This window comes from Pomacea canaliculata, linkage group LG6 (assembly GCF_003073045.1).
Source record: "Pomacea canaliculata isolate SZHN2017 linkage group LG6, ASM307304v1, whole genome shotgun sequence".
NCBI lineage: Eukaryota > Metazoa > Mollusca > Gastropoda > Architaenioglossa > Ampullariidae > Pomacea > Pomacea canaliculata.
In genome coordinates, this window is record NC_037595.1 from 10,448,287 (window position 1) to 10,470,734 (window position 22,448).

The 22,448-nt window shown below is 39.1% G+C and overlaps 2 protein-coding genes across 3 annotated transcripts; one reads left to right on the top strand and one right to left on the bottom strand.

Moving 5' to 3' along the window:
* The first annotated feature begins 1,525 nt into the window (after positions 1 to 1,525).
* LOC112565905 (DUF21 domain-containing protein At2g14520-like) lies at positions 1,526 to 9,371 on the top strand. Its single transcript, XM_025241782.1, is given in 11 exon segments — positions 1,526 to 1,666; positions 1,781 to 2,053; positions 2,836 to 3,094; positions 3,694 to 3,753; positions 4,085 to 4,301; positions 4,785 to 4,892; positions 5,082 to 5,216; positions 5,219 to 5,297; positions 5,741 to 5,850; positions 7,489 to 7,647; positions 8,025 to 9,371. Coding segments are annotated over 10 exon segments (1,380 nt in total). The 5' UTR covers positions 1,526 to 1,666; positions 1,781 to 1,893; the 3' UTR covers positions 8,118 to 9,371.
* Positions 9,218 to 21,558, bottom strand: LOC112565906. Of its 2 annotated transcripts, XM_025241783.1 has the most exons (7): positions 21,260 to 21,558; positions 16,969 to 17,049; positions 13,891 to 14,100; positions 12,389 to 12,526; positions 12,089 to 12,187; positions 11,347 to 11,503; positions 9,218 to 10,322 (listed from the first exon to the last, which is right to left on the bottom strand). In XM_025241783.1, the coding sequence occupies exons 1-7, from the start codon at positions 21,320 to 21,322 to the stop codon at positions 10,288 to 10,290; spliced, it is 783 nt and encodes a 260-aa protein (XP_025097568.1). In that variant the 5' UTR covers positions 21,323 to 21,558; the 3' UTR covers positions 9,218 to 10,287. The 2 variants fall into 2 exon arrangements, with proteins under 2 accessions (XP_025097568.1, XP_025097569.1); XM_025241784.1 differs by lacking the exon at positions 16,969 to 17,049 and having other exon boundaries at positions 21,260 to 21,553.
* Between the last annotated feature and the right edge of the window lie 890 nt (positions 21,559 to 22,448).

Consider the following 22,448-nt stretch of genomic DNA (forward strand, 5'->3'; position numbering starts at 1 on the left):
TACAATTTCTTTGTAATTTCTACACCTGCTGCTAACTGGGTTTGAAAGATTCCACCGAGGTAGATTTATGGCTGCTATTTAAAAAAAAATTATCACGAAAATTATTATGCATATTTCTTAGAAGAATGGGACATTTGTCAGAAGAGGGAAGTTGGTGACTACACGTTTTAATAGAACAGCAACATGTTACATTCTCAGTTGTTTTAGAGACAGGAAAAGAGAGAGAGAGAGAGAAAAGAAGAGAGGGAGAGAGGATACATACCACAAAAAGTAAAAATCCTCAATACTGAGCTGTGTCTTGGCGGCAGGAAGCCACTCAGCGGACTCAACACTCAGCAACGGTCTGCTCGCGTCCAGGCAATCGTCATCATCAAACTCACCTGTCCGGAATCTTCCTGCCAGAGGTACTAACCCTTGCAGGTACAGTTCTATTGTGAGCTATTAAATCAAGTAGTTTCTGGCTAATATGACCTACCCGTTCACAGTTAGAATTTCCCGTTTTCTGGCTCTGTACTTTCAGTTGAAACACTCACTCGAACCATTTAATATCAGCGAGCCTGATTTGTCTCTCGATATTTTTAAGTGGGCAGTTAATTTTCTCTAATCCATTCCACCTTGATTTTGACACGGGTAATCTGTATTTCTCTACATATGGCACTTGGTCGACTGCTTTTCCGTAATACAGCCATGGCTGCTGACATCGCATAATTTCCACCTTTATCCTGTTTTATCCTCTGTGTATGTATGTGTGTGTATGCGTGCGTGCGTGCGTGCGATGGAATGAAAAATAAAGAATCAAAATGGTTTGCCTTTAACTCTAAAGTTACGTCTAAAGCCAGGAAACGAACTTTTTTATATTCGTAAGAATGACCCTCAAACATCCCTCTACCAAGCTACAAACAAACATCGATTGGGACATTTGAGTGCGTGGTACTAATGGGGTCTCTCAATGACCAGTCCTACTGCCATCAACTCCCTCTGGAAGAACCATTGAGGTCAAGAGAAAGCCCAGAGACCAGGAAACAAATGATTACTGTTACTGATTGAAAGACTCATCAACCGATTTACAGACTTGGATTTCGACACACAGACGACGTGCGACATTAAGAATGCTTCTGCCCAGACCTGCAAACACTGTGAGTGTAGGAATGGCTGCCTCTCTGCTGGCTTCATGTGTATGTTATTACTTCATTTATTACACATCCCTGCAATGATTTCCTCAACGGGATGGTCTTAGGAGCACGCTGCTTGATAATGTAGGAGGAGTGACGATAGTGATAGTATGATGGAGTGCTGTTAGTAAAATGTCCGTTTGCTGCCTGCATCCACCAAAACACGCAGTCACACGTGTATTTAAACCATTTCCATTTATTTGCCTTCCATATGCTCACTCTTACACGGATCCACATAGAACCAGTAAAACTGTGTCAGCATACATTTATATCTGCGTGCAAGTTTACAATTGCAAATTAACGTCTCTGACCCGTACAAACTTCCATGAACTGTGACCTCAAGCGCATGCGCAGACCTTGGTCATTGGATCTCGTTATTACGTCACTGGAATTGGCCTTGCAGACAAGGGAGACCATTCAGAGTTGTTTACCTCTCGTGTTCGAGTCGAAAGCTAACAGAAAATGTTGTCTGCTTTCTCTACAAAGCACTACAGGTCAGGGAAAACAAATGATTTGCAAATTACTGGTATTATTAATAACAAATCAATGTATATTGTAAGTATATTATGTATTATTTAAGTGCACTTGATTTATTTATTTTGTACTAGATTTCCCCCACGCGCTCTCCCAACGTCAGTGATGGGCAGGAGGCTGCGGAATAAAAGAAATTGTTATTGAGTCAGTTCCGTCTCTGCATGACAGGCTGTCTTGTGGTTGTAACATGATACTGGAATACGGGGCTCTTCGCTCCAACGGCAATGTTGCCAGCGAATGGGATGTTAACTGCAGCCTTCCTGGTGACCCAGAGAAAAGGCTTGGCATCTATGATGATCAGTTCTGGATCTACATCGGAGTTTACGTTGGACTGGTGCTTATTGCAGGTGACTCGATGGTCTCAGGGCCACAGTGTGGCCTTGACTTGATTGTCGACCTGATGCGTAAAATCGTCACCTCACTCTTTGTTTCATTGTAGTAGATTTAAACATTTTTTTTTCAGTAACTTATTCGTCCCTGTGTATTTAAAAAAGTCTTTTAATATAATATGTCGCTGAAATGAACTCGATAATTGCCGAGGTGTTTAGAAGTAAATATATACTGTTCGTGAACATTCTGTGATGTGTACATGTGTTTATGTTATGTGAATAAGTCCATACAATTAAGATGATAACATTATATGTCTTAAAATAAGTGAATATGCATACACACTTTTTTTTGGTGGTAATTAATCTTTTAAAATGATCTGTAGGTGCATCTTTCTTTGATTAAAGTTATAATACTAAAAATAAAAGAGATTTGCAGCTGTTATATAAGCATTGCAAAGAAGAGGCATAAAAAATCTTCTGATCAAATTGATTTTGTGTAATTAAGATACTCAAACATTTATATCCATTAATATTTGAGTATTCTAAAGTTTCAAATTTTTATACCAACCCCCTACTTTTGATCTCACCATATTTTAAAATTTTCTGCACCTGTTGGTTCTAGTTCTATAGTATTCTTTGACAAAATGAACAAGTATTTTAACTGACAGTGAAACATTTTGCTTTGCTGGCGTCAGAGTTCCTCAACCCTAGGAACACAACTGTCTACAATACAGGTAGTAGTAACTGCTTTATGTAGCCACATAAAAAACTGTAAATATAAACTATTATTTTTGCTAAAGGTCTTATGTCAGGACTGACAATGGGTCTCCTGTCCTTGGACACCACAACTCTGATGGTACTACGAGATGCTGGTACAGAAAAAGAAAAGAAATATGCAGCACGCATCTTGCCCCTTGTGTCTCGACACCACATGTTGCTGGTGACACTGCTATTGGCAAATGCAGCTGCCGTAGAGGCCATGCCTATATTTTTGGATCGAGTTTCTGATCCCATCACTGCAGTTGCTGTGTCTGTTACAGCAGTGCTTCTATTTGGAGAGTAAGTGATTGTTACAGTTTTTAAGCAGGAATTTTGTTCTTTTTCAGTATGAAGTAGAACTATGGTTGTCTAATACATTTTTAATAGCTTAGTAACTGATAGATATGAATGTGTAACTCAGTAATGATGAAGCCAAAAATTAAAAAAAACATGCTTATTCTGTAGCAACATGGTTTACTTATAATATATAATTAATATTGTAAGAGTTTGACTGCAGATTCGAGTACTTAGCTAGAAGGAAGAACTTTTCATTTTACATCTTCTGTGTATTTGACATTTAATATCTCAAGGTCTTGCTGTTTACAAGAAATGCATATAATGACTATAAATATAAAGTGTAGAGATCAATGAAAGCAGTCCCTTTATACATCTCATGGATGAAAGTTCATGGGTTGCAGTTGGGCGGCGTAATAAGGGCTAAGTCTTGAAAAATTGTGCCAAAAAAGTGATGAGTGAAACATGCTGATTATTTGGGGTAACAACCCCCTCCCCCCAAAAAAAAAAGAAGAAAAAGAAAACCCCAAATCATATATTTCAGGGTTTAAGATTGTTGTGTGTGTCTAAATAAATTACAAATCTGCTGTTGGGATTTGCTGCAGAGTTGTCCCCCAAGCTGTGTGCACACGCTATGGCCTGGCAATAGGTGCAACTCTGGCACCGTAAGTACTGATAATAAGAATCCAGATAAGCTAATGACATAATTATTACATAAAAACAATCACTGTGTCTCATTGCCATCTGATTACTTAGGTAGAGAAAGTAAAATAACAATCATTTAAAATAGAAAAAAGACACACACACAAATCAAAAACATTAAATCATTGCAAGACCTGAAATGTTACTCAAAAAATTTACAGAATCACAGCATTTGATCAGGGAACCTTAAAGTCTTTGTTTACCAGTGCATTGAACAAAAAGCTCTAGCGTCTATGTAAAAATGAATTGAATAAAAGCTCTGCTCTTTGAGTCCCATTTCTTTTCTATCTTCAGGCTTGTATATTTTTTAATGGGTATCTTGATCATTATTGTGTGGCCGCTGTCCAAAGTTTTGGATTGCTTACTGGGTGAAGAACATGGCACATTTTACCGACGAGCTGAATTGAAAGTTCTTGTTGACCTTCATGGAAAAAATCATCATGTGTCTCGAGCTCAGAGTTCAGATGGAGCTGATGATTGCTTGACTGTTGATGAAATCATGATCATTAAGGTAAACGTAATCCTGTTTATTTTCTATAGTGCATTATTGTATGATAATTGTTTCCAAGTGCCTTCTGATTTTTTTTGTGTTTTCTGTTTGTCCAGGTTCTGCCTATAGATGTAATCTGCACACATTCCTAATGTCACTTTTGTCCTTGTGTTGACCTTGATTATTCTCCCAGGGAACATGACTATATGTTATGGCCAAAGCCCAAAATTCGATCCGTTCCCAAATTGGCTGGCTATTTTGCACTTTGGTCAAGAGGTGTGGCCAAGATCTGATGTACTTGAAATGGCCCATGTATATGCTACTTTGGCCTGCCATTTTGCGACGTGGACATTGGCTGGTTAATTTGTAGTGACATTGGCTTTCCTAATTTGGTGGACACTTTCTACTTTGGCTGATTTTGGGCTTTGGCTGTAACACACATATATACTGTATATACACGTATATATCTAAAAATGCCAGATGTCAAATTTTTCTGTCATAAAGGGAGCTTTAGACATGAAGTACAAGACTGTTGCTAACGCCATGGTGCCCATTCAGAAGGTGTTCATGCTGAGTTGTGATAATATTCTTGATGATAAGACTATCACAAAGGTATAGAAAGAATAACTGCTTTTAGTAATACATGTTGTAGATCTTAACCATTATATCCTGTAAAGTGGCTGTCTATACATTTGCAATAGGAATGAGAAAGTAACACAATCAGAATGTTACTGACGTGTAATCAGTTTCATTATTAGCCACATGAAATTGAAACATGTCACATTATCATGCTGTCTCCAGATTTTAAACATTGGCCACTCAAGGATTCCAGTTTACGCTGGAGAGTGCTCAAATGTGATTGGTCTGCTGTTGACCAAAACACTTATCGGACTTAACCGTGCCCACACCTTTCGTGTTCAGGACCTCTTGGGTTCCTCATTGTATGCCGGCCAGCCATGTTTGTTGATGATACCATGCCGCTGTTTGACCTCCTAAACGAGTTTCAGACAGGAAGAAGTGGGTAATGCTGATCTTCTGATGGAACTTTAAAATAGATTTTGCTAGAAACATTTTTTTTATAAATAGGTTTCTTTTCTCATGTTCTGGATGACAGAGGCAAATTCAAGTTGAAGGCATACACTGTACTTATCAAAAACATTTACCAAAAGAAAATTGTCTCTTATGATAATTTGTTAGGGGCTTCAGTTTGATTTTTTTTTTTTTTGCAATTGAGAATGGGAATTTACAGTTTAGAACAAAATACACATTTTTGGTTTTACATCTTTTTAATATTTATATATTTATTTTCTATGACATAAAAGATATGAATTGTAGATTTAGCAGATCCTTGGCTATAGTTAAAGTATTTTATTAGCTTAAGCTGGCAAAAGACGTATTTTGGACTTTTATTAGCTTTTAGTAATAGACGTATTATGGACTGAATTTATTTTTGTTTCTAGGTCACTTAGCCATGGTGAGAAAGACAGTTCCTGTTGTTGCTGAAGATTTAACAGTATCTGAAAAAGCACCCTTGTTAATGGCTGAGGAACAGCCACTTCAAGTTGACACTGTAAAAATCTTGTTTTGTATTTCAAAACCAAAACTTATTTTCTATTTCACACTTTTCTTCCAAATATTTTCAGTTGGGAATGGTGCCAGGTGGGGGTGACAAACTTCACTTCATGGGATTTATCATCTATTTATCTGTTGTCTAAAGCAGTAAAACCTCTTTATTAATACCTTCCCGATTAGGACATTATTTTAGTTACAATCTTAAAATTTTCATTTATTTTGCTATATAAATGTCATCTCTATTAGTTACTTCCCCAACCTGACTTATGACTGTCAGTTTATACTCTTTTATTGATAAAAATTAAGTACATTTTAAAATATACTGCTTCTAGCCCTTTTCTAACCCTGTATTATAATTTTCTGCAGAAATCTTATAAACTAAATTAAATATACAATTGAAACCTCCCTATTGAGACTTAAAATCCACCAAAATCATTTTTGATTATTATTACCTATTGAATATTGCATAACGATGTCCCTCTGCCTAACTGGATGGATGAGTCTGCGCTCTGTTGTATTTTTGTCTTATTTGATGTCTGCTTCATAATAGTTTTCTTGTTTCGTGTTTTTTGATATGCTTCTGTAATGCATTTGGATTTTGGTGTCCCTTTGGTCTTCGTCGATGGTTTTGAATCTATTTTGACATGGAGACTTTGTGATTGACAAGTTCACTTGACCATGGCTACTGTTCTGTTGACCTCTGTTGTGCAGTGGACTTTTGCTTGTGTTAAGGCTTATTTGTCGTTCCAGTGTGACCTGGACCATCTGTAGGATGTGATGCTTGGAGTTATGTCTATTGTAGATGTGTCTTTCTGCTTGTTTGTTATGTGTACTGCAGAATGTAGTTTATAGTGTATGTATATACTATCCTTTGGCATGGTAGGGTGGGTAATTAGTGTTTTACGCCAACCAGCCATTAAGACTGTATTACGGCAAGGCAGTCAGCCCTATAAATGGATGCCACATGCAGAGAAAGAACCTATGGCATGTAGTACTTAGTCTGCTACAACCTACACCCTTCTGTTATGTCACCAGCTTATTTTGACTTTGCCTGTTGTGGAGCACCCTTGAACTTACCTGACAGATACAGATAGGGTGCTATATAAGCAAGATTTACTGGAACTGTGGTGTAGATAAGAGCATTTGTAGCCTCACTTTCAGTTCTTCCACTGCATTGAGCAAGCTGGGAGCAAATACAGACTGCATATCTTGTCCTGCAATTCTATAGACGTCCTGCCATTCTATAGACATGATATTTGCATGTTCTGTTGCATGCATCTGCATAAATGTTATTATTCTGTTTGTGTTTTTATATTTATTCATCATGCTTTTTGATGATGGGATAAAGCACTCTGGAAATTTACTTTAGTATTTAATTATTATTGATATGTACTGTTAATACTTATATGATTATTGTAATTTCAGTTATTTTCTTTTTATATTTTACACAAGTATTAGACCTATGAATAGTGATCAAGGTCTTTTTTCTATAGGTTTGTACAGCAGTAGTCACCATCTTATTCTATTTGAAACACTTGTTAAATGATTTATATTTGAAAGGGGTGACTTGATAGAAATAATTGTATTAAAAGCATCTCTAAAATTGAAATTTTAGTATCGGTCTGTTGGTTTGCAGGTTCAGGAGATTGTGGGCATAATCACCTTGGAAGATGTAATTGAACAATTACTTCAGGAGGAGATTACTGACGAGACAGATGTGATACCTTTTCAGGAAGTAGGCAGTGCTCTACAGATAACCATGGCAAAAGCAGTCAACAGGCACAGGACAACAAAGGTATTATTTTGGGAACATAAAGCCTAAGGATCTACCTTCATTATGTTGTGTCCCAGACACGCTGAACTACCTACAGTTTACTGCCCCCATGAACTAAAAGACCTTCACTTTTTGCTGTGGGTTGGAATAGGATGTTGTTTCCCTTTGCTAGCTGCTTCATATACATGAGCACGATAATTTTGAAACAACAAAGCAAAAGTTTATTCCTTGTAATACATCATGCAACTCAAAATGCCAGCTCAGGCATTGTACCATTGTACTTAAGAAAGAAGAACAGTGCATCAGGAAAAGATTATTGTGGCTGAAGAGGTAACAATATTTAGGATATAAGCATTAAGACATTTTAGCATTCATGAGAACCAATATATATGTTCCAGGGACTGCTACGAAGCAAAAGCCAGCCAAACACATCGTTTGTGAATAACCACACGTCACCTCATTTGTCAGCCTCTCAGCCGCAGTTTTTTTGAGCATCATCGAATAGAACAAGCAGCAAATGCAGAAAATGATTTAGCTGTAAGCACAAAGGATCTTCTAGCCGAAGCATCTTTTGAGTACTTCTGAATTTATGCAGAAGATTTTCCCTGCTCTCAAAAATAGAGAATGTGTACTGGAGAGAGAATTAACCAATACTGGAAGGTGATAAAGGTCTTACTAGGGAGGAAGTTGATGGCTTCTATCTTTTGTAAAATCACATGGCTGATCCCATTTTGCTATGTATAAACAAGAGACAAATATACAGCTTTGATGTTATTGTCAAGAACATTGTACTGAAATGAGTTTCATTTCTTCTTCACTTTTTTGGTTAATTTTATTTTTTAGAAATGCATACGATGTCCTTCATTGTTTTATTATCATGACCATTGGGGTTTGGTAACGTTAGAATTTTGAGCCACAAATACATGTACATATCTGAAAAAGTAGTGTTTCTCACTTGATGAACTCCACTTGCTTTATTCCTTTTTTTAAATACATTACTTTTTGATAGTGATATATCAGCATGTGTATGCATGCATTTGACTATACAGGTTTGTGTAAATACTTATATATGTGTAAGTATATATTTATATATATATAGAGAGAGAAATTTATGGGGGTGAAATGTGAAGATTTTTATTGTTATTATATTTATTCTATGTTATTCTGAAGAATTATTGCTACAGTACCAATAATTCTAAATATTTAAAAGATGTATTGCTCTATTGCCTGCATTTAAATTTCTACTTTATATTTTTTACTAATGTCTTGTTTCATCTAAGTAGTTTTAAAGACTACTAAAAGAAATAAAACTTTTCAATGCCCAGTGACGGTAGTTGTGTGTTCTTCATATAGCGATGACAACACTGTAGAGTCCATAGACTTCTTGCAGCAGCTACAGCTACCGCAAAATAGTGTTTAAATTTGTTCATCAGCTTTATGATATTTATGTGCTTGCATCTATTAGCATACCAGCACAGGTGTACTTACATGCACATAGAGTTAATACTTGAATAAATTTATGCTGCTTGATATTATTGCACAAACCTTCAACAATGCCTCTGACATTCATTAAACAACAGGACAACTATCATGATTTTAGAAAAAAATTTATTGTAAAATATCTTTCCTGCAACAATTTTGCTCTAACTAAAACTGAGCTTTTCTTGTATTATTTTGATTAAAAGATTTCAGAGTATCACTCCCAGAATAGAATTTGAGTGGTTGGAATAGGTAGTCTCCCTTGCTTCAGGCAAAATCGGTTTTGAAATTTAAAAAACAGCAACTTAGAATTGGGAATGATATAGACATGTATATATAAAACGTTGTTCAAACTACTGTATAGGGTAATCAGTGCAAGAAAATTGGGTAGGAGTGGGGTGGTAATGGTGAAAAGGTTTTTGTACATTAAAGAAAACCAATGTTAAAAGTATTGCTAGGCAATGCATGTAGTTCCATTAATGGCATCCCCTTTCGGGAGGTGGGTGTGTACACGCAGTGTTATTTACAAGAGATATCTCTTTTTTTTACTGTTATTATGTGCATTTGAACCTTCCTATAAAAAATGTTATCTCCCACTTATAGGGAACAAAGCAAAACAAAGAATTTTAAGATATAAACGTTCGCTTGAGCTGTCCTGTCTGGTTATTTCAGAAAAGTTGAACAATTCGTATTGTATCCTAAGATCTGAAGAAAATGACGTGATCCTAGAGAAAGGTTGGTCACATTTTGCAAGGAAAAATAGAGTTGGGTGTAAAAATAAAAACTTAAAACATAACTTTAGAAAGAAACATGTGCACAACAGTCAGTGACATTAAACTTGTGTTTCAGTATCAAGAAATGAATGTGTGGCCACTGTTTATTAGAAAAAAACAGCCTTCACTACACTGCCACATTTAGATTGTGTGTCAAAGATATTTTTAAACAACTGTACATCGACAGGGTCATTAAAAGTGCATAGTTTATCTGATATGTGAAAGGTAACTGCTTACACTTCAAAAGGGAAGGGGGGCTACAGTCCGCTACAGCGGCTGTTTAACATTTGAAAAGTCATTTGAAAATCTTTTGATCCGTGGTTGAAGGGTTTAAAAGGAATGTTATAGTTTGTAACGTGAAAAGTTAATAACACAACGAGAACGGCGAGGGTTTTGCGACGAAGGTTCCTTACACCTTGATGTAGCGGGTCCCTTGGACCACCTCTGCAACACATAATCAGGTGATTAGAGGAACAAGAGCAGTACAAATCACGCCAAATAGAAAGGTTTCAGGAAATTGAACGATCAAGTGCATAATTTTGAGCAGAACTACTCGTAGCTGTACGAGTTGGTGCTTTGAAGATACAAAGGTCAGTGACGGCGGTACGGGTGGGCACCTCATACCCCTTTACCCATCCCCGGTTCCGCAACAAAGGGGTTGGGACTGGCGTTTTACGGCAAGGCAAACAGATGTCACATGCAAATAAAGAATAGACGAGACGAGAGATGAACCCACGACAGCCAACTTCGCTGTATATCGGTGACAGGCGCTAACCATTGCGCACAGGACTGCCCTCCGCAACGAAGGAGAGTCCCCAAAATATTTTTTCTTTGTTTAAGCTGCTTAGTGTAAACAACATGCTTATTGTATCTATTTTTACTATCTGATTTTTCTCCAGTTTTGTATTTTCCAGTACATTTGATGTCATTACAGGCTTAATAGGTCTTCAAATTGCCGTTGGAATTGTTGACTAGAAAATGAAAATGAAATATTTGATTTCCTCGCCTTTGGCGCCGGAAATCCTTTGTATGCTGCTGTGAAACTGCAAAGCCGCCATATGCCATTAAAAAGATACGAACTACAAATATTCAGCTTTCCAGGATAATGCGGACGGTATCTGCATTTAACCGATCCCTTCAGAGCTCTTTCTATCCCCTTTCCATTTCTGTCTGCATGGCTGCTCATGTGGGTCAGTAACTATATGTGCACATGCATGGGTTTAGGGCTCCATCTCATATGTTGTCACTACTACAATATACTATATAACTGCGCTACTTTGCATTTAAAAATTATTATTTTCCTGCTGACGGAGTGTGTTCTACACTGATTCTGGCTTTGTATTGTTTCAGTAGGAACAATAACACCACAGGAAGTATATATATAGATGTACATGAATACGTTATGACCACCATCCACAGAATCCCCAACCACATCACTGACAAGAGCTGATTAATCGCATGAGCTGACCTGTTTCTTGCACTTCAACGACCCAGTAGAAAGAAGTGGCTTGGCCGTCCTTGATGCAGTGTCCCTCGATGTACTCGCCGCCGAAGTACTGCAGCACATCCACCTCCATCGGGGGCTGCACCACGCGCAGTGTGCGATGTGGCTCGTGCTCTTTGTCCTAGAAAAGCATTTCTGGACACTCAGGATCACCTCACATCTTTGACTTCATTCCACTCTTGCATGTCTATGCATATATGGATATATATACAAGTGTACATTTACTTGTGGGTGCACAAGTGCGTTCGTGTATGCGTGCAAGTGTAGAGTATACTTGCAATTGTGCGTGTATGCCTGTGTGTGTGGATGTATGCAAAGGAATAAGAATAAGAATGATGGATTAAGACAGTGTGCCAGCTAGGCCAGCACATTATTTTGCACATCTCAAAAGGTACTCTGCACTTCTGTATAGCTCAATAAGGATTAAATACATAATACACGTTCTGTCCTCTAAAGCAAGAAACTGTTGACCTTTGCTTGTAATTTCTTTTCTCAGGTGTGAATTCACTTTACTTTTAAAAAAAAACCTGAATACAGACACAATCGCGGTGTACTCCGGGTCATCAAAATACAGCAGTCAGCTCATTATCGTACACCAGCACTATTGTGGAGTTAAAAAAACAAACTTAGAGACCTACGGATCTACGTGTTGAGTTCAGTGACCTGCTTCTAACACCCGGATCTCACGGATCCAAACCCCGCTTACCTCATATTCCTGCCAGCGTGCGTATCCCTCAGAGAAAGTTTCCTCCAGACGATCGATGTAGCACGTCTGCTCCGTAGCATTCAGGAAAGCAATCAAGCGCTGGAACAAAACAACAACAGCAACAATAATAACAATCACTGTATCAGACGGCGGCAAAGGTGTCTATAGTCTCACAGAAATGTCCTCTACATTACAATGGAGAGGTCAGCACTGTAAGATTTAAATAATATTGTAATAAAGGAGAGGGAGGGTGTGTGTGGGTGAGGAGGGGAGACAAGGACCCACAAAACTCCTACTCACACGGTTGTAGTCGTGGATGATCCTCATCACGTCGCTGCCGTCTTCCTGGGGCTGAACTGTGATGAGCTGGTTGGCGTGATCCACCTTCACGTGCTCGGGAATGCGACTGTCCTTGGCACTGCAGAAGGTGCTCCAGCCCTGAACACAGCATGGCAGGCTAGACGTGGACGACGAGCGAATGAGTATGGGCACGCAAATAAGAGAGAGAGTGTGTGTGTGAAAGAGAGATAGAGTAAAAGATTTCAAATTAGCTTCTGTAGAAACAATCCACTTTTTTGGGAGGGAGGAGGGAGAGTAATGGATGTCGTCGCGAGGAAGCGATTTCTTGTTCTTTCCTCTTTTTTGTGTGAAGGCATAAAGGGTTTTCAGTTCGTAAAGTTCTTGATCACCAAAACCAAGGAGTATATTGTGGCCGAGGCAGCATGAGATACAGTCTTCAGCATTTAAAATTCTAATAATACTATTTTCTCGTGGGACATATCTTGCATAATGAAGATTACAGTTCCGCCCACTATATTCATCCATGCACTTTATTTTTACGGTGTCCATTGTTTGCTGACGTTTATGTTAATTGTATGATTGTCTGCAGTTTTGTTTGTGTTCATTCGTGTTCAGAACATGTAGCTCATTATTCACAAGGGAAATGCGCTTTACAAATAATAATATTCTGGCCACACTATCTGTGTTTGGTTGGGTGACGAGGAAAACACTCGAGGTGCTTGTCAGACGGGATACACCTCTCATCTGCATACAATCGGGTGGAAGCACTTGCTGAGTCTGGTCGGTTATCTAAATCATTTCTGGATACGTAGGTAGTGCAGGCCACCGTGTTGGACAAACTTCTGTCCTGCATATCATTGACCGTTTATTAGCCTTCACGGACTAAAGTGCTGGTTTTCTTCAGAAGACTGAAAATGGGGTTTCTTCGCTTCCACCAGGGTAAACGTTGAGTCAAATATTGCCGTGAAGCTCTCAATATCAACGTCAATAGGGAAATGCATCTTCACATTCACACCAGTTTGTAACCATACGATATATTGTCATTATACCATTACACCACTGAATAGAAGATAAATATGAAAGACAGGGTAAGGTGATCCACTTACGTTTGTTGCCCATAAGGCTATAAGATTCTTTACCTTTGTTAATTATATACCATTATGTATTACCCTCTTTTTTAACATTGTAGAATCACAGGTGCAGGATAATCGACTAAATTACAGTTAATAATACAGGATTAGTCAAAATTATGTTAACAATAATACGGCTGTGGTAGTATCTATTCCCCGTGGAATATGTGTGTCCGGGCTTTAAATTATATTGTTGCCTACTGATATTAATTTTGTGTGTCGAGCACGATGGCGAACAGGTTGAGACTGCCCTGTAAATCGTTTTGTCTTGTTTTGTTAATAATTGGTTTCTACAATTTAAGCGTTACCATAATTTTGACTAACCCTCTAAATTCAAGAAAAGTTTATGAGGACCATGCAAGAGTTTCCAACCTTCCTGAATTTGAACCTGTACACCAGGCAGATGGTGCCGGCAGCCAGCAGGGCCAGCATAAGGATGCTCAAGGTAACGCAGCAGGCCACGTGACGTCCGTCTGCGTCTGCGCCGTTGGCGGCAGGCACAGGTAAGGGTCCGTTACTGCGGCTGGTCTCAACGGTCACATCGGAGGGGAATGCCTCCTTCTTCTTCTCATCCAAAGGATCCTACGCGAGCAGAATGCAGAAAAAAGCTTTCAAGTTAGCGATTTGAGTGACGCAGCAGAGCCATTAAATGCTTTCTTTCTTTCTGATGCTCGCCCATGCTCGTTCTCGCAGCAAGGACACTTGCACACGCACGCACGCACACACACATTACACGCACGCACACACACATCACACGCACGCAGGCCCACACGCAGAGCAACTACGAGGCACGTCACTGAAACTAGATTAACCAGTGATTACTCACACAAAAAAGCGCGTAAATATTTAATTGATTCAATCTTTCAACGCTTCACTGCACAAGGTGAGATGAAAAGATATTAATTGGAAATGCAGGCATAAAAACGTTGATTTTCATTCAACGCTGCAAGTGCCACCACCACATCCCCATTCCACACTTTGTACACACCACTACCACTCCTAGCCACTACAAAGCCTAATCCACCACCACTACGTAACCACAATTCACTACTACTAATAATAATAAGCCTAACGCTAACCACTACTAAACCTAACCTTAATACTCAAGCTCTACTAAATGTAATTCTAGTGCACTACTACCACTACCAAGCATATCCACAACCCACTACCACTACGTATAACTACTTGAAAAAAAAAAAAAGCCGAAATTCCCTGATCTGTTTAATGTACGACTATTCCGTTCCTGCAATTATTAAAGTCCAAAATCACGCAATTGATTTGAAATATAATGTCCCGTGCTATGGTGCCATCACATGAAAGATTTTAATCGGAAACGTTGTTCTTCCCAATAATTCATCCCTACAGCGCCTTCACCTCCACTTTTACGAAATATCTTAACCTACGAATACTCCAAAACACTTCTAGGCCCTATATATATGTATTTAAATAATCAGTTTTACAGAAACATTGCAGAACAAAAATTTATAATTTTCTTCATTTATGTGTTTTAAATAAGATAAAACTCTTGAAATATTCTTTTCCAGACTCTCGGAGAATCCGGCAAAGATCATCCGACTAAGGTTTTCACAAGGTTCCTACTAGCAAATGCCTAACAACAGTTTGTTGGTTTTTTATTTCTGGTTTTCGAATAGCTGTCACATAAAACATACCAACTGGAGCTAGGTGTTTGAAAGAGATATGCTAATGAGCGTTGCTAAGAAGCCAGAACCGTTAAGCAATAAGGCAATAACTGGGAGTGTTGTGGTTACTCGTGCTGCAGTCTTACACATCACCTGCCCGCCACCTGCCTGCCGTCGGCATCAGACTGTACACTACAAGCCTCATCAAATCTTCATGCTGTTTGCTATCACTGGTGCCCAGTGAGTCATCAAAACAATCAACAAGATGGAATCAAGGAATGACCGTGAGAATTTCAGAATGGAGGAAAGGGGTGGAGGGGGGGGGGGGAGAAGAAAAGATAGAGAAATGGGGGGATGAAAGGGTAGATGAAATAATGTAGTCATCATGAGGGAAAACAAGGCATGATGTCCACAATAAAGAGAACGTTGCAACACACTCGAGTACTGTCCTACTGAACAATATCAGCAGCTGAACCACGCCCTAAATCACCTTTGCCACATGATTCTGCAAACTACAGAACCTGGAAATAGAACTGATAAAAAAAGAACAGCAGTCACCTTTTCTTTATAATCAAAATTTTTCTCACAACTGGTTTCGAAACTAACAGCTGTCTTGAAACAGAATTTGTTACTGTAGACTATTTTCCCGTCTTTTGCATGTGTTGAGCGAAGCAATATTTCAGAGATCAAACTCATGGAAACAGAAACTAGACGACAGTAAACGTGTCCACCCAATGACTAATTGCTAATCTCACATCTACATTCTGAGTTTTCTGCACCGACCACTCGCATCATTCTCATCCTTAGTTCCCACAGGTTTGTCTGATGCTAGTCAGCCTTCTCTCATCTTAAAAACGAGTTTGCTCTTTCATTAGTCCGACGGCGATCTCGGAGATTAGAGCTTTGAGTTAAGGACAGCCCACCCGCGTTTGTTCTCATCATGGATGTATAGCTTTGAACTGTTTGAAGACGAATTATCAGTAGCCAAAGCCCCCAGTTCATTTACGTTTTAACTATCAACATCAAGAAGAACAGACGATGTGAACTCTCGTGTTGGCGGTTTTCATTGAGCGGAGACTAACCAGCGCGGATCCACAATTTACACAGAAATGATCACAAATCCGAACAGCTGATAAAATGTGCAAACGGTAAATACAAGATTTATTAACGTTTCCAAACGCTTGACGACGACGGCGACGACACGTCCGTGTGTCTGTCAGCCATTTTATCAGGCTGGATCGCACGTCTATCATTGCTAAGCATGCACGAAGAATCCTACAAATATTAGACTGGAGACATCGAAACAGTGAATGAACAAACAAACGAACAAACGGGACAGTAAAGCCAGCAAGTGAGCAAGCAAGCATAGAAGCAAATAAGCGTGTTATGGAAGCGCCAGCTCCTCCATACAAACAAGCGAACAACCCTGCAGAAGATTCGAGCCCTCTAGTGACTGCAAGCAAATAAGTAAATAAATAATTAAAAAGCCAAACCACAAAGAAATAATAATAAAGGCACACCAGTTCTAATATCGACGAGTCTCACTGGACAAAGGATAAAGTTATAAACACACACGAAACACACGCTCACTGAGTTCAAAGAAGCGGCTAAGAGATGAATTTATACTCTCATCCTTTACACACAAGCGCACACACATGGAATCACCATTACCATTCTAGACTAGCTAGACTACATAAGCGTCAAGCCATGGACCATGACCTTTCATCCACCAGTTGTTTTGACCCTCAACCTTCGCCTTATTTTAATATTTTATTTGCCACTCGGGGCTAAAGAATATTATAGCACCTACGTCGGCAAGGTCGTTGAAACGACTTTGGAGGGCAGCTATTGTGAAGGCCAGGGGCTGCTTTTCAGGCTCGGTGAATTCGCCCTGCAAAAGGCCCTTACTATGTAAATCAAATGGCACTGAGTCGACAGTATATGCGCCTAGCATTGCTACTACCAATACTACTACTACCACCACCACCACCACAACATACAGACAAACACACCTATAACGCTTCTAAAGCGGGAATCTTGACGTGGCTAAATTTTAAATATATGACTGATACATTGCTCACACCGCAAAGTAATCTTGACGTGCTATATTTGTTTGTGTGTGTGTGTGTGCGCCGCATATACCTGAATGTACAATTGCGTGTTTATTATTAACGCTCTAATCCTGCAGCTCTTTCCTACTCCTAATCTCTGAGTAAATAGTAAAGAGGAAGGCGTCCAGCGCAAACACACTGTCAGTGCGAGTAAACACGGAATTACACGAGTATCTGGGCATGCGTGTGTGCATTTATTAACGATCTCGTTTTAATCACACTTTTCTTGTCTCAGTGGTCAACATCATTTTTAAAGCTTTCGACAACAAAGATTATAAAAACGAAATATAACTGGTCAAATGTACGACGTTAGTTAATCAGGTTTAGACTAACTCTAATCATTCATTAATCATTTCATTCTTGTTGTCGTGTCATTATCGTTATCATCATCAATTATCATTATTCCCATTTTCCGAGCACTGACTGGTACCTGACCTCTCATTTCTCGCTGTCTCCGCCATTCTTCGGGATTTTTTAAACATCAGACTCTTGGATGCTTCTCATATCATTGTTGCTTTTTCCTTCTAATGATCACAAGATACCCCCTTAATTCGTTTATTTGACATAAAACGTGTTTTATCATAACATGTCATAGTATCGGCCATTCTATAGGGAAAGGGAGGAGGTGACGACGAAGAAGGATGCGAGCAGAAAACCCATTCAAACCTACCAACCAGCCAGCCAGCCACTTCGGAATGTAGGAGTGTTAGCGGGATTTTAAAGCACTACTATGATGGAAATTTTTGTTTCTTTAATGACTGTGTAAAAGCTCAGGTTTTAAAAAACCAACCAACAAACAAACAAACAAACAAACAAACAAACAAACAAACAAAACCAAAAAAAAAACACTGCTTCCCCTAATTTGGGTGAGTACCACCTTCCCCCAACCCCCCATCTTCCGTTCCCGAAATACACGCATAGAACCATACAAATAAAAAAATGAGCTCAAAATCGTACGTCACCGTTCGTATTAATTAGACACATAATTAAAAGATTTTCTTGGCTCTGCTACTGCTGAGGCCTTCACAAAGTAAAGACATCCATGTCGATGCTGACATCAGTGACGTTTACCTCTTTCTGAGCATCATGATGTTGTGGGCGTGCATTTCGAGAACGAAAGAGGATATCCACATAAATTAGGGAAAAATATTCTGCACAGTTGTACCTGATCATTAGTTTTAAAAAACCACCAAAAGTTGCACCCCAATTACCTTTACACTCAAGCAGGCAAAGCGTAAAAATAAACCGTTTCTTAAACCTAAGCGGTCGTTCTATGTACTTTACTCAGGTCCATCAAAACAACAACTCTCTTATTCCCCCCCTCTCTCTCTCACATTAACATGAACGAAACCTAAGCTGTCTGGCATTGTCCCGACACAATGGCACGGGTAACCTGTGATCAGGCTATCACGAGATCTTGGCAGTCTTCCAGACCTATTACCTCAGTACGTGCTACCTGTACCACGCGCGGAACTCTTAACCTTTCTCGTAACACGGCGTAACGGTCCTCTTGTCTCGTGGCGTTTGCTGTTACTTGCTCAGAGCAGAACTTTTCTAATGAAACATCTTACACCTCGTAAAAATGACCGATTTTTATTTTTTTTTTAAAAAGACAGCTTATATTGGACCCAGTTTATAGTGTTGTGAGGCCATTATTTTCTTTTGTAACTGAATAGTTTAAGTCTACACGTCTATAAATATCTATCCGACACACGCATACACAAATGTGTTTTAGAGTGATTTCAAAATCACTCTGTCACAAAAATGAAGACCTATTTTGTTCTGTGCGTCTAAGTTTAGTTTTTATGATATGTGGAGAACGGGATTGAGGATAATGATTTGTTCTTTTTTTGACATCCGGGTTCTGTTATGGTTAATACGTGACGTCAGCCGCACTCGCTCCCTAGAACTGAAAGTTTCTCCTATAGCGAACTAGGCAAGGAGTAACGGACAGGAAAGACTGCCATAGTTTTTTAATAGTATTAATTAATAATAGCTGAGGTTTAATCTTCCTAAGATAGCGGAAAACATGTCGACAGCATCCGTCGATTATCAACCACGCAATTGCCACACACACATACACACAGATGCGCGCGTGTGTGATGACAAGTACACATAACTGGCCACAAATACAGATAATGTACAGACAGGCACACGTATAAACGTTAATTTCCTGCTTGAAAAAAGTCCAATTCGTTGTGAAAGTTCTGATAAAATCAGCACAGGAACATAACCATACCAGATCAGATAGTATTCGATATTTAATTGTTATACTATACAATTGTTCTTCTTCTTATGTCCTAGTCATTAATGGCTACAACCAGCTTGCTGTAGGGAAACTGAAAAGATAGCTGTACAGGGTTAGTAGGAAGTTTTAAACAAATATTATTTCTTTCTATTGTTTTGCGACGTCTGGCTGAGTGAGTATCGTCATTCTGCAGTCGAATAGACATGGAACGGAGGAACGATACACAGGCTTGTCACTCGATCCCCTGACATGAGGTCATCTCTACAGGCGGAACCTTCTCAAAATCCGGGTAGCTGCCAACTGTACAGACCCTGTCCTATGTGTAGCTGTCACAACAAGATGACAAAGAAAGAAGGATGTTACTGAATCCTGGTTAGTAGTGCATCATCGAAAGATATCTCTACAAGGAATCGCAGTTTCTTTCTAGTGAAATGTGATCAGTGTAACTTTTGGTTTAGTAAAGTAACCAGAGACATAAGCACAGTCTTATTGTGAGATACAGCACCATGAGTGCAAGGGAGCGTTTGCAACACATTTGAGTCAAGTTTCGTCTTGCATTACTTAGTCAGGCGGGGTAGCTGGTTGAATTGTGTGACCTGAGTATTGTCAGGCGAAAATAAAAGTTATAAATTTGTTCTCAAAATATCTTTTCACTACCCAGGTGTAAACCTAACTGATAGCTATCTCTCAATATTGTTTGTGAAACACTACATAATAATAACAGCTTGCCTGCAGGAACTAAAATAAACCAACTTCGCTCTTGTGTGTTGCATTTCCAATGAATGAAAAACATCCAGATTGTAGCAAAAACATCAGCCTGCAAACACCTCTTCAGATTTTATCAGTGATGGCCATTAAGATATACTTATCAGTTCTCGCTCAGTCATGCGCAGCCACTTAAGAGTGCAGTTTTGTCAACATGTTTACAAGCAGGTTCCAACAGCTTTTCCGCCCATGAGTCGTCGGGGTGGTTATGAAGAGAGACATTCCATTGTTCTCCACAATGCGACTATTCTCAGCCAAAATTAATATTTCGTTATTTTAAGCTGCTGTCACTAACCCGCTTAACCCTTAAGAAAAGAAGCTTTTTTAAATTAAAAAAAAAACTACTGTATCCTATATTCTGTTTGGTGAGTACATAACAACTCTCTCACACACTCTGAAGTCTTAGTGAATATTCACTGTATGTCGGAAAAAAAAAACGGGCATAAAAACGATCTGCACAACCACCTGAAGTTTGTTAGTTTTTCTTTCCATGAGAAAAATAACAATAAACAATATAAGGACACTGAGCGCGCGTGACTGCAAGGAAAATTAAAATGTCAGACAGGACATGTAAAGAAACTTTCCGCTTGTCATACCGAGAAACGTTAGCAAGACGAAGGAGCTCTCAAACTACAAGTGTCTGCATGTAGGTCATGATGGGCGACCCCAAACAACGCACATACATAAGTAGTACTTCAATGTTTACGATACTGAAGTCACGGAGAAGAGCTAAGATCAATGTGGTCTCCCTTACCAACCACCAACACTTCTACTTTCCCCGAGAAATGTCTGCCGTCAAAATAAACAAAACTGATTATGACGGACCTAAAATTAATCTCTTCCGTGTTTGCGTCGCCTATCCGCCCATAGTGGCCCTCTATCCACAACAAGCAAAAAGTTGTTCAGCAAGTTTTCAGAACATCAATAAACGTCAGATCAGTAAACATTCATCACGGAGGCGACGAGATCATGGTTACCTGCGAGTCGACGACGACTTGAGGTTCTGGCTTCTCGTTGAGCTTCACTTGTGGGGGAGCCATGTTGGCGGGTCTGGGAGAACAGCTGTTGTGGAGGCGATGTCAAAAATGGAGATCCAGGCAACACACCGCTGGCGACTGCAAATGTCGAGTGCGTGGACAGTTTGCGAGAGCAGATAGCGGTGTCGCGGTGGTGTCGCGCTTGTGTGTCGCGGTCGCTGGCGCAAGGGTCGGTGACGCAGCAGAAAGCTGTATGGTTGGTGTGTACAGTTCACGAACACGCCGGCTTGCGACTGTTACAACCATCAACTAATTACGTGTGACTGTGACGCACTTTTACTGTGATGACAACATTTTCTTCAGACAGCTCGCGGAGAGCGAGATCTACAGATAAATAGTCTTAAGATCTCGAGACTGTCTTCTATTGTGGGCGTATACACTGTACGTATATATCCACACGTGTACATATACATGGCTTTTACTTATGTACACAAAATATGGAAATGTTTATGTAATTAGTTTTTTATTCATCTTGTTAAATCTTATTATACTTAGCTCTTAAATTTATATCATCAGTACTAACCTATGCAAATGATTTAATTAATCAAGGGCACTCTAGCTTACTGTCAACAGTGACTTACCCTTTTTAGAAGCGCTTTTATTATTATTAATGATAGTGCATTCTCAACGTAGCTGTCGTTGTTGTTGTCATACCTTCTTGTGCTTTTAAGAAATATAGACATCAGACACGGATATATTATTTTGTACACAGACGTTTGGTACGGTTTAGACCATTCTTGTTCTTTATTGCATATGTGTCGAGAAGTTGGTTTTCTTCTTAAAAATGAACCACCTTATCGTATAAGAACATCCTAAAATATTGGATAATCTATTTTCATCAGATTTATTTCTACGTCATAGTGATATATTTGACTGGAAAAGTAAATCTTCCAAAAGACTTTGTGGTAAAGGAGGATTATTTATTTCCTGTATGTAAAGTGACAGTCCTATAGGTTCTTTTACACTCTCCATCCCCCTAAATCACAACCGAAAAATGTTAAAAAGGATATTCTCAAGCAAGGCATACACACAAAAACACGCAATATTTCACATCATGTGTTGCTCTTTGTAATATATAGTCGTTATGTTTTTCAAGATAGGACCTACCATGGTCCATATCGTGTGTTTA

Excerpts from the sequence above, each read along its gene's own strand:
- LOC112565906 (XM_025241783.1), bottom strand. The coding sequence starts at position 21,322 with ATGGCTCCCCCACAAGTGAAGCTCAACGAGAAGCCAGAACCTCAAGTC. Across the intron at positions 14,101-16,968 it reads GTTTCAACGACCTTGCCGAC|GATCCTTTGGATGAGAAGAA; the intron begins GTAGGTGCTATA and ends CTGCTCGCGTAG. Across the intron at positions 11,504-12,088 it reads CACGCTGGCAGGAATATGAG|GACAAAGAGCACGAGCCACA; the intron begins GTAAGCGGGGTT and ends ATGCTTTTCTAG.